Source organism: Protomyctophum bolini (assembly GCF_963924005.1).
Source record: "Protomyctophum bolini genome assembly, chromosome: 23".
NCBI classification, from domain to species: Eukaryota; Metazoa; Chordata; class Actinopteri; order Myctophiformes; family Myctophidae; genus Protomyctophum; species Protomyctophum bolini.
In genome coordinates, this window is record NC_137884.1 from 22,857,555 (window position 1) to 22,870,000 (window position 12,446).

Genomic DNA, 12,446 nt, shown 5'->3' on the forward strand with positions numbered 1-12,446 from the left:
ATGTATTTCACATGATGTAATTGTAATGTATTTTATGTGTGGACCCCAGGAAGAGTAGCTGCTACTAAGGTAATAGCTAATGGGGATCCAAATAAACAAATAAACTCTCTCTGATTCAGCCAAGGGACGTCCGTCTTAGTGGGCAGAATTCATGTGGGTTGAAATCAGGTGATATTCTGCAGGGCCAGATCTGACTAGTCTTGGTTTGACCTGATCTGGCCCCCAATCCAGACGTCACCAATTTGTCCAGTTCCTGACCGTGCGTGCTTGCTGGAAGGTTGTGTGTGAACAACTGAACGAACACCCAGTGACACGTGATGTGTGACCACCTTCCTATTTTCCTAGTTTGAGAAACCTCTGGCCTACAGGAAAGAATGTTCCTCAAACAAAGTCTTATTTACAAATGGTTTAATATCGAGTTTATCTGTGCTATTCTGGATGGATTTCAAGACCTGTCATTTCTAAGTCATTACCAACATAAAGCCAAACAATATGGCATGGTTATCGCAAAAAGGAATATTCTGACCCATTGGAAAGGAGTGGAAGTACCCTCTTTTAATGTATGGCTGGCAGAATTGACCAACCTGCTGCAAATGGAAAAGATATGACGTTTCTCTTAAAACGAAAGTATTCGACAGAATGTGGCAACCGTTTTTTTTTTTTCACCCATCATTAACAGGCTGAAGTATGTATGCACATGAATGTTTTATTTTATTTTTTATTTTCTAAAACTCTTAACTGTGATCTATTGTATAGTGTTATTTTCATTTGTGTACATTTTGTTTTTGTTTCTGTGCTAAGTGTATTATTATTTTTCCTTTCCTTTGAATGGGGGGGGGGGGGGGGGGGGAGGGTTTGTGTGTATATGTGTATGTGATATTTTAAAGTATGTCTTGTCTTTAAACCTGAAAATGTATAAATACAAAAGAAAGAAATACTGAGTTTATGGTATTTGGCCAGTGCCACGGCCCCCCCTTGTGGCCGAACTGTCAAGTTGAAAACTGTTTAGTGATTCTTCTTTTGTTTTCAATGGTTGGGATTAGAATTTATAAAACTATACAGAAATGAGTGGGGATGTACATATGTGAATATTATAGATAGATAAAATATTGAGTAATGCATATATTGGGGGTGTATTGGTTGGGATTAGAACTTAAGCCAGGAAAATGGATTGTAATATAAATAAATAGTGGGTGTGATCTTTAGAGTCAAGTCACTATTGGAACAACCACTGCCCTTTGTCAGCCTTCTGATTCCCTGACCAGCAGGCTCTTTCTGCCTTGTTCCGCCTTGTTTATGTTGAATTTGCTAAAACACCTTTTTAACAAACAAATAAAAACAAACATGACATGCCCAGTCACCATGCTGCATCTGTGAGTTTCCTTTTTTACTGACACCAAGTTTAAAATAAGAATTGAGTTCACAGAACATCAATATATATGAAGCAACCTGAAAAACATGTTATTTCAATGGTAGTGGATGGAGAGAGAGGGGATTTTTGTCAAACCACGAAACGGCAACCAATGGGTGCGAAGAGGGGCACAAACCACGGACGGGACTTGACAAAGGGTTCAGGGATTGTTTCCAGAGACAACAGCTAAGAAGATATATTGCCTTCATTTGAATCTCTGTAAACATTACTGGTTAACATTACAGTTGAGGATAACATGCTGTCCCAATGACACAATGTCTATTCAGGGGTCTGCGTTAACCCATTTAGGACAAAGACCAGATTCTACACAGTACACACCTCTTCTAAAGGAAACCCTGATCCAGTTTTCTGTAAAACCTGATGTTTTTTATACCAGTGGTTCTCAAACTATTTCATGTCAAGGACCACAAAAATTATAGGCCTATGTAAATGTGTTGTTCCAGGGATGCCCCCCAGAAGCAAAGATAAGAGTTAAAAACGTTTGCTGTGAAAGAACATATATTCCAAGAATTGCACACATTTTCACTACTTTTCAAAAATAGCAGATATACAAGCTCATAATAGCGCGGCACTCACCAACATTGCAGCTGTAGGGAAAGCTTGAATTATCCTCTTTCAATCTGCAAAGTTTTTGTTTTGTAAGAATCCACCATAGACATAATTATGTTATGACTGAGCTACTTCCTGTCAAGACATTCCATGCAGGCGATCATAGTGTCAGAGTTTGGAAGCGCTCGTTTTCAACAACGCAGCGTCCTGCTGCCTCCTGCATTATGTGACATTTAGAAGGACCGCTGAGTGATTTCCAACGAGTGCTTCCAAACTCTGTCTACTCAGTCTAGATGAGGGGGGCGTGTACCGTTGGAGAAGTGATGCCTGTGCATACTCTACAGCAGTGGTTCCCAAAGTGGGGTCTGGGGACCCCCAGGTGTCCTTGAGGGAGTTCCAGGGGGTCCCCAGCTAAAATGATAGTTAGGAACCAAATGGACCCTTGTGGGACTGTAACTCTAGATAGAGATAGAAATTCCCCCCCTTTTTTTAAATGGGGGTCCATAGTGTAATGCATGTCAAACTGGGGGTCCTTGAAATTAAACGGGTTGAGAATCACTGCTAAACATCTTCTCGTATGGGGGTCCCTGGCATATTTTTTCAAACGGGGGTCCCACAGGCTAATTAGTGTCAATTTGGGGATCCTTGACATGAAAGTGTTTGGAAACCACTGACTGCTCTATAGACCAGTACTATAGAGAAAGACACTATTGCATTGTATCAATCAACAACAATATTGCCAACCTTGGTGAATGATTCTTCATTTCATTCTGTAATTTCATCTCAGTATTAAAAGCCCTTATTAATAACAGCAATGCAGATAAAAAGTCAGACAGAACTATATTAGTGTTTATGATGCAAATCAACCACGTTTCTTGTGTGTGATTGTTACATTTTAGAATAATCAAGCTTCTACAAGACATTCTTTCTACCTTTCATGTAAACATAAGTTTTAAATATTTTCACAATCACTTCATGTCTATGTATAGTCACATAGATTCTGTGTTTAGTTGATTCCTCTTCATGTGACTTTAACATCAGCATGCATTACTTATTGGATTGATTACACAACACACCATTAAAGATATTTTGGACCACACAAAACTGAACTCTTGGCTGTGATTGGATGACAAAAAGATAATGTGGCACTTCTTTTTGTGAAAGATCAAATATAAATACAACTTTACAATCACATGAATGACTGAGACCAGATTCTACAAAATGTCTTCTAAATCAATGTTCTATGTTTCTATATCAGTGGTTTTCAAACTATTTCATGTCAAGGACCACCAAAAAATATCTGTAATTGGCCGCCGACCCCCATCTGAACATATGTTGTTACACCCCCCCCCCATTTTCAATTTAATCGTCCATGGATATGAGCTTGTAGATCTGCTAGTATAACATAATGCCTAAAACACCAAAAAGGGGTTCCCGTCCTGAATGGGTCGTTAAACTGTGTTTTTCCCTGCAGGCACCTGTAAGTGACGCTGATAAAAGTCGTGCACGGACGTCTCCTGTTCCGTCGTTTCGATGGAGCCCGGCCGGAGCCTCCGGATCTCGTCGATGGCACGCCGCCCGTCCAGAGCCCTGGTCCTCACCAGGAAACAGGCCAGCATGGTGCCCGTCCGGCCCAGGCCATGCATACAGTGCACCCCCACGCCCTGGATGGAAGAAAGGAGCACTCTCACTAGTGGTGCAGGAAAAAAAGCACTCAAAGTTTTCACTTAAATAAAAGTGTATCAAATTCTAGTCAATATAGTAAAAGTCAAAGTAAAAGTCCGGAATTCAAAATGTACTATAATAAAAGATCTACAAGCTTGTAGATCGTCTATTTTCAAGTGGCTGAAATGTATACAAAGTAAGGCTGAAATTGTTAATGTATGTTTTGTAAAAAAAAGTGTAGTGGAGTAAAAGTTGGATCTGAGATGTAGTGGAGTAGTGTACTGGAAATTGGAAATACTCAAGTAAACTACAAATACCTCAAAATTGTACTCGAGTAGGTCTACATTGCTTAAGTAAATGTACTTAGTTACTTTCCACCACAGTTTATGGTGGCCCACAGAGTTTCACTAGGTGATGCAGAATTCTTCAAAGAATAAAGAAAGCTATAGTTGTCAGCCTAAGAAATTGGATTCTGGCCTTATGCATTCTTGGAGGTGTTCAGTGCCTTAATTTGCAGGGCACTTTGATAATAGTGCATTGCCAATGTTAGGCTAATAGTAACCAGGTCACATTCCACCACAAATGGCTTGCTTAAAAGTCATTCATTGTTTTTAAATCACTTAAGCCGGGTACACTTCAACATGGTGAATCTACAAGGCCAAAGTTTGCAAAGCGGCACGTTGTGAGCTTGAAGATGTGCTTTTTCCACTCTTTTGTTAAAGTGGTTAAACTACACGAGTGATTAAACTACACAACGTGGTTATAAACCACTGACAAAAAGAGAGCTGAGCCAGGAGGCAAAGCCCTCCGTCTACAGAGCAATCTTCGCTCCTACTCTCACCTATGGTCATGAAGTGCTCCTACTCTCACCTATGGTCATGAAGTGTCCGGGGACCCCTAGGGGTCCTTGAGGGAGTTCCAGGGGGTCCCCAGCTAAATGATAGTTAGGAACCAAATGGACCCTTATGGGACTGTAACTCAGAGAGTGTACAAATGGAACCAAATGGACCCGTGATTTTACAATATACAATGGGGTCCCAGATATAGAAATTCCATTGAATCGTAGTGTGATTCAGGTCAAACCGTCGGGGCCCTTGAAATGAAAATGGTTCAGAATCACTGCTATAGAGCCATAAAATCATCTCTTAAGGCATGTTGTCTTTATGTAGACATATAGCGGTGCTTCACCAACAGATCTCTCACCTCTCCCTTGGCATTAGCACGCTCCACTATAGCCAGAAACCCATCGATCTGCTCTGGACGCGGAGGGGTGAAGTCGGGGACATCGATGTGGTGAAGGACCAACGCGGGACAGCTTTCGCAGTTCGGCGGCGTGCTCTCACACAGGCAGACGAGGTGCTTAATGCCGTTGTCCAGCAGATGGCGGTAGTGAGCGGTCATCGTAGGACACGCCATTCCAGCCAACTGACCCACCGCGACCCAGGAGAAGTTAGCCGGGGTGACGGATGACGCCATGACACGGTTCACTCTGCCAGGTACAAGATTCACTGATCACCTGTATACGTAAAAATAATAACCCATTTAGGCCTGACGTAAAAAAAAAAAAAAAAAATAGGTTTGCTCCGAAAGAATATATATTCAAAGATTTGTGCCGCATTTTTACAAATTAAAAAGAAATAGCAGATCTACAAGTTCATAGCGCACGCTATGAGCTTGTAGATCTGCTATTTTTCAATAGCTAAAGTATAACATAATGCTTAGTTAAAACACCAAAAAGTGGTTCCCACCACAAAATGGGATAATATACTTTTCCGAACATTTAGTAGAGCAGTAGTAGGCTATAAATCACAATATGATTACCGCAAATCCAACATTGTGTGTCTCTCTTGAAATCCACCAGCAAACTAATTCATCTGAATTTTTGAGTAAGCCTTAGTTAGGACTATAGTGACAATAAAAAAATACTTTTACCATTCATTTTAGTTGATATTTCGAACAGAATGCGGATGTGACATTTGGTTTGTGACACCACAACGCAGCCATGCTAACATAAGCATACACAACAATCCGTAAAAAATGTACATGACCCGATACATAGCCTACGACACACCCATAACATAATCATTCCAATGTCCATTCTCTCTTCTTCAACATGCACCCATTAGCCTATCACTATAGATTAGAACCCATTACCCTGTCGCCAGAAACTATAGTTCTCTTACTTTGTTCCTCAGACGACACTGCGTGTATGTTCAGGTCGTCAGTCTCACAGTATGAGCCGAAATGCCGAATGTGAACGGAAATAAAAGCCAGGGTAGTCTATAGTCTCGGGTGTGGCGGCCCGGGTGCCCCACCCGCCACCATAACAACATTTGCCCCACCCGCCACCGTAACAACATTTGCATTGTGAAATGAGCCACTGTCTGTTGGCAGTTAGCTGTCCTGGCACGCAAGATAGAACATGCCCATGCCCACACAACACGAGGAACGTGCAGTTAAGAAGCCGTACAAATTATACAGTGGAACTACAGTGGTTCATTTAAAAGTATGAATTTATACAGTGACATTATGTTATATAACTTATATTAGTCACAAGACTGATGGGAAACAAAATATGCCCTCCCTCCTAAAAAAAGCTTCCAATATATTATTTAGGCCCCAAAATCTATAAATCTCACACTATTAAGGCAACCGGTCGGTTCCACGCACTGCACAAGGTGACCTCCCTCTAAATGTCTGTGCACGCCACTGGCTAGACTGAACACAGGCAGGCAGGCCAATAGGCGGCAGGCCACCAGGAAAGGTCCGGGCGTGCTGCCATTCTGCCAGTGCCATCATGATCATTTCACTGTACCTGTATCAGTGAGTGACAAATAAACCCTCTACAAAGGGTTGTGTATAGTTGTCTGTTGGTTTGTATCATTTATGTGGTTCTGTAAAAGTGGTGGTATTATTAGGGCTTGTTTGTTTGTGTGTGCCTCAACGGAGCAGGGCGGTAGAGTTTCTGCTATCTGCGCGCTGGTTGTGGTGGGCCGGTCTGGGCCAAATTCATGCGAAAATGACCGGGCCCAGTCCAGCCCTGACTTGCAGGCCTGCAGGGGTTAACATTGGGAGGCGGAGAGACTGTTGGCTCTTGTTTCCGTGCAGGCATTCCAGACATTGTGTCACAAACAAGGAAGTAGGACTGACTGTCAGGTGGATTATTTGGTGGATTATATCGAGCAGGAATGGACAACCTGAAAGACAAGGTAGAATCAAATAGCGCTGTCACGATTACACGATAATTCAAGTTGATGATTAGGCTAATTGTCATACAAATAATTGCGATTGTACGATTCAATTGTTTTTTTTCTGGCATTGAACATTACTATGCATTTTTGCTCGGTTATGACAAAATACCCTAACTGAAATATACAATAACTGCCTATTTAATGATCTTTTATTAAACTACAAATAGCAGGAATCTTGTAGATCAGCTATTTCTGCATAGTATGCATAAACTAACTGTGCTTATCTCAAATAATTGTGCTTTAAATGTGTTTTGGTTGCTTCATCATCAGGATGTGGTGTAAACTTGTAGATCTATTTTCAAATAGCATTAGCATAAACTAGGTTAATATAATGTGTTATATTAATAATAATTACTAAGAGTTGTGAGCTTGTAGATCAGTTATTTTCACCATTGTTTATATTATTCTGGAAAATCTATTGGGGGTGTCATGTATCATGGGATTCATGGTGGTGGTGGTGGTGGTGGTGGGGGGTGTGTCTAAATCTGAATACAGCAAAGCATTGATATGAAAAAGAAAATTTGACAGAGCAACTTTCTCTTGTAGTTACAATACAATTTACAATGAATGTACGTAGGCACTTAGCAGATCTCCTCTCATCCAGAGTGACTTACACTAAAGCAAGGTAAATGTAAGCATAAGAGGCAATGTATGTAGTGCCTCAGTAAACACTGTAGGATCAGGCATAGACAATGAACCAAAGCATCAGTCTAAAGTAGTATATTGATATTTTAGACCGTGAGGGGCGCTCTTTTCATCATACATCATCCATTCATTGTCAATGGGAATTTAATGTTTGTGTAAAATAAAAATCTACACTATAGCTGATTATAGCTTAGTTCAAAGTGGAACGATTAGTCACACATGTTACAGCAGTGAAAGTTGTTCTCCGCATTTGACCCATCTCATGGAGCGGTGAGCCACAGCGCGCGCTGCGCTCGGGAAGCATTATTGACTCAACAATATACTATCAAAATAATAATCTGTACATTGAAACTATACAACTATGGGCTGTAAACAAATTAACCTATAGCATCTGTTCTAAATCACTGGTTCCCAAACTTTTCAGGTCAAAACCCAAAAGAGAGATTAGACGTTTGCACCCACGGACCTAAACTATAGTGGAAATAGCAGAACTACAAGCAGGATGTGTTAGATTTCTTCATGAGATTACTGAAAGAATTCATGAAGAATTGAGCTTGTTGGGGGGAGATGTATATATATATTTTCTTTTATGAAAACAAATTAAAATAAAAGCTAAATGTGGGAAACAAAGTGACCCACTGTTTGGAAACACTCTAAATGACCACTACATGCCATCTAAATTACATTTTAACCTGCATGAATGGTCGTCAAGACGACTACTAGGTCAAGTGCTAGTTGAGTAATATTTGACCAGGAGTATATATATATATATAATTAGTTGTTTGACCGCGCTGGAGTCGAGTACTTTGTACTCTTATGCAAGTCGCGTTGTGAGCTTGTAGATTGGCTATTTTCAGCAAGTGTAAAAACACTCATTACGAATACGACGCCATCAAGACCCGCCAAAATACATTTTAGTCGACTAAATCAACTGTAGATGTAGTCGACTAAAACTAGACTAACACTAAGACATTCCAGGTGACTAAAATGTGACTAAAACTAAATAAAGTTTCAGTCCAAAGACTATGACTAAACTAAAATAGAAATTTGCTGCCAAAAACAACACAGTTTGTGGACCACCACATCTGACGGCCACATCATGGGTGGGCCGTGTGCATTCTCAGAGCGCCATGTGACATCAGGCCTCCATAATATTATGGTCACGACTCCATATATGGTCACGCTTCTTGACATCACGCCTCGTGACCACGTCACGCCACCATATATGGCCGTCTCCATAATATGAAGATCACGACCCTGACCTCATCAAACCCTGGATAGCCATACATGGAGAAGACTGGACCATCACCTAGATCTGCATTTATATGGCCCTACCTCATCAAACCCTGTACACTCAAGACACTGCCCCCACTGCCACCCTTAGATCTCCATATATGGAGCTGACCTGTTCTGACATTCCATATGTTGATCTGACCTCATCAAACCCTGTACACTCAAGACACCCTCCATATATGGCCAGTACAGAATTCATTCCATATATTGATCTGCCCACTGCATGCCAAAGCACCATAAAGCGCTCGCCCAGCAGTCTGCTATAGCTGTCACCCAGGCGGATGTGTACAGGGCGAGGTCGCTTCTCGCCCTCGTATTTACAGTATTTACAGATGAACATGGAAAGTGGTGATATTATCCGTCTGTCAATGCACCACGTCTGCGTCTGTCTGTACATCGGTCTGTAACTCCAGAACCGTTCCCTGCACCGACTTCAAATTTGACCGTTGTCCAGAACTGCCACAAAAAGGCCTCCCTTTAGGACCCCTAGGGCCCCATGGTCCATAAGGACACAGAGAGACAGATACAGAAATCTCCATATATGGGCATAAAAGGGACACAGACAGATGGGGTGGAACGGGTACTCTGACACAACAGTTACAACGGGCATTGCATGGCCAGGTGGCGCAACTTCCATCGTTACCGACCGGTGCAGCTCTTCACCTGGGCACGGGGTACAGTTTGTATTGACATGGACAGACGTTATATTATTTGTATTTACAGATGGACAGTCCGGTGGACAGTCCGGTGGACAGTCCGGTGTTCTTAGCGTTCTGTACCTACGCCACCATCGTCATCCTGAAGATGATGATGATGTCATTCATGACGGCGTTCTTCCGCTTTTCACGAGGGGTAAGACAGTGTTTTTCACCAGTGTTTTTCACGAGGGGTAAGACAGTGTTTTTCACGAGGGGTAAGACAGTGTTTTTCACCAGTGTTTTTCACGAGGGGTAAGACAGTGTTTTTCACCAGTGTTTTTCACGAGGGGTAAGACAGTGTTTTTCACCAATATTTTTCACGAGGGGTAAGACAGTGTTTTTCACCAGTGTTTTTCACGAGGATTAAGACAGTTTTTTTCACCAGTGTTTTTCACGAGGGTTAAGACAGTGTTTTTCACCAGTGTTTTTCACGAGGGGTAAGACTGGGGTTTTTATCAGCTTGCAGAGCTGTAATCTACATTCTTTATTGATTATGTGTGGTTGTATGACAAAAAAGATTTGAGTACCGGTATCTATTATAGCACATATTATTATAGCATACAAGCAAAACTCCTTGTATGCTATAATAATATGTGCTATAATTACACTATTATGCTAAAATTATAATAAAGTATATAATGTAAATAGAATAACATGAGTCAAAGGAGGGAAATTAATTATGCTATTTTATGCTGTCATCCATTCAGGCCTTTGCAAACCTAGAAGACGTAGCGGATAAACCAGCCGAGGAGAGAAAGAAGATGATGAAAATTGATCCAGATGTGGAGCGTGTGAGAAGGTTAGAATAAATAAATTAATGTTTTATCATATTTTAATTTATTTTTTAGAATGTTTTTCTTTTTTTGCAAGGCGCTTCTAGATATATTGTATATTTAGTTCCAGAGACGTTTACGCTGCGAACAAAGTCAACTGGAGTTGGGACACATCATGACAATAAACACAATGTTTTGGGCCAACAAAGAATTAGAAAGAAAAAAACGGCGAATTGTTTATTCTTTGTAATCTTTTGTTTGGTCCAAAATAATTGTGTTTGTTGTCATGATTTGTCACAACTCGAGTTGGCTTTGTACGACTCTTATAAGGTCTTTAAATAAATACTTTTTGAAAAATGCATTGGGAACTATTTCCTGGGCCTATCGTCGTCATGAAAGTGGGCGGGACTGCAACGCTCTATAGAGATGCACGGATATGGGAATTCTCATCCGATACGATGTTTAAAATAACAATTTAGCCGATACTGATACGAATATTTATTTATTTCGTTTTTGGTCTTATTTGTTCCCCCTTTTGTGCCAAATGTTGATGTTGTGTTTATAATATAAATAATAATAATTATTATTATGTTGTGTTTACCTTGATTACTGTAAGTCGAGAGCGTCTGCTAAATGCCTAAAATTGTAAAATAATAATAATAATATTAAAACTTCATTTGTATAGCACTTCTCAAATATAGTTACAAAATGCTGTACACAAAGGAATGTAATTGCAAACACAAAGTTTGAGTTACTGCATTTCAAAATAAGCTTTTCTAATTTGATATATTCTATTTAATAGAAGCGGGCTCCACTTTAACAAACGCAACGAGCCAACGATATGTAATTTTTGTACCATATTTTCCCCCCCGTGACATGGACTCTTTCGTGTCCAGATGCCACCAGAATGATTTGGAGAACATCATTCCCTTCGTCCTGATTGGTCTGCTGTATTCTCTGACCGGTCCGGAACTGTCCACGGCCCTGATCCACTTCCGGGTGTTCGCGGCGTCCCGGCTCCTCCACACGGTGGCGTACGTGTGCCCTCTGCCCCAGCCCAGCAGAGCCCTGACCTGGATCACCGGCATGGTGGTCACCTTCTCCATGGCCTACAGGCTGCTCACTACTGCCTCCTATCTGTAGAGATGAGACTGCATGGTGGTCACCTTCTCTATAGCCTACATGCTGCTCACTACTGCCTCCTATCTGTAGAGATGAGACTGCATGGTGGTCACCTTCTCTATAGCCTACAGGCTGCTCACTACTGCCTCCTATCTGTAGAGATGAGACTGCATGGTGGTCACCTTCTGCCTACAGGCTGCTCACTACTGCCTCCTATCTGTAGAGATGAGACTGCATGGTGGTCACCTTCTCCATGGCCTACAGGCTGCTCACTACTGCCTCCTATCTGTAGAGATGAGACTGCATGGTGGTCAGCTTAACCAATTCTGACCCGAGATCAGATTCATACGAGGTTTCCACTGGACACACACTGGTCTGATTAACCCATTCTGACCCGAGATCAGATTCTAAAAATGTCAGTCGTTCCTCGATTTTTCAAAAATAGTAGATCTACAAGCTGATGAAACTGCAACGAATCCGTCAACGAATTAAAAACTAGACTAAAATGTTAGGAAGGACAAGTGTCTAGTGGACAAGCTGCAACGCGTTGTGAGCTTGTAGATCGGCTATTTTCAGAAAGTGTGAAATCTGTCATTACGACGTCGTCAAGCCCCGCCAAAATACATTTTAGTCAACTAAATCAACCGTAGATTTAGTCGACTAAAATCTTATGTTTAGTCCACTAAAACAACACTAAGACATTCCAGGTGACTAAAATGTGACTAAAACTAAATTAAAACTATTCAAAAGACTATGACTAAAACTACAATCAAAATGTACTGCCAAAAACAACACTGTTCTGATCACCAGGCAGTAACAATTCACTACAAATGGAATTATAGTTTTTTTTCTCCTTTTGTCATCTGCTGCCACCTTGTGCTACAAAAGTAAATGACCTAGTAAATACAAATAGTAGTAACTTGCTTCCTCGTGTCAAAACTGACATACGGTATATCATGCTTCATATGCTTATCAATACAACAATTAAAATGTTTTATTTGTATACCAGTGTTCCAAT

The 12,446-nt window shown here is 41.0% G+C and overlaps 2 protein-coding genes across 2 annotated transcripts; one reads left to right on the forward strand and one right to left on the reverse strand.

Moving 5' to 3' along the window:
- Window positions 1-3,185: 3,185 nt before the first annotated feature.
- LOC308311247 (dual specificity protein phosphatase 23-like) lies at window positions 3,186-5,977 on the reverse strand. The gene is made up of 3 exons (XM_080757897.1): window positions 5,830-5,977; window positions 4,850-5,162; window positions 3,186-3,645 (listed from the first exon to the last, which is right to left on the reverse strand). Exons 2-3 carry the CDS (start codon window positions 5,120-5,122, stop codon window positions 3,433-3,435), a joined length of 486 nt encoding a protein of 161 aa, XP_080614023.1. The 5' UTR covers window positions 5,123-5,162; window positions 5,830-5,977; the 3' UTR covers window positions 3,186-3,432.
- Window positions 5,978-6,770: 793 nt separating this feature from the next.
- Window positions 6,771-11,609, forward strand: LOC308310831 (microsomal glutathione S-transferase 1-like). Its single transcript, XM_080757276.1, has 4 exons — window positions 6,771-6,855; window positions 9,559-9,687; window positions 10,241-10,332; window positions 11,203-11,609. Exons 1-4 carry the CDS (start codon window positions 6,835-6,837, stop codon window positions 11,447-11,449), a joined length of 489 nt encoding a protein of 162 aa, XP_080613402.1. The 5' UTR covers window positions 6,771-6,834; the 3' UTR covers window positions 11,450-11,609.
- Window positions 11,610-12,446: the final 837 nt, after the last annotated feature.

Bases quoted from the DNA above. Each gene is read 5' to 3' on its own strand.
- LOC308311247 (XM_080757897.1), bottom strand. From the start codon at position 5,122: ATGGCGTCATCCGTCACCCCGGCTAACTTCTCCTGGGTCGCGGTGGGT. The intron at 3,646-4,849 runs GTGAGAGATCTG...TCTTCCATCCAG, and splicing joins GTGCTAATGCCAAGGGAGAG to GGCGTGGGGGTGCACTGTAT.
- LOC308310831 (XM_080757276.1), top strand. From the start codon at position 6,835: ATGGACAACCTGAAAGACAAG. The intron at 6,856-9,558 runs GTAGAATCAAAT...TTGTATTTACAG, and splicing joins TGGACAACCTGAAAGACAAG to ATGGACAGTCCGGTGGACAG. The intron at 10,333-11,202 runs GTTAGAATAAAT...TTTCGTGTCCAG, and splicing joins GATGTGGAGCGTGTGAGAAG to ATGCCACCAGAATGATTTGG.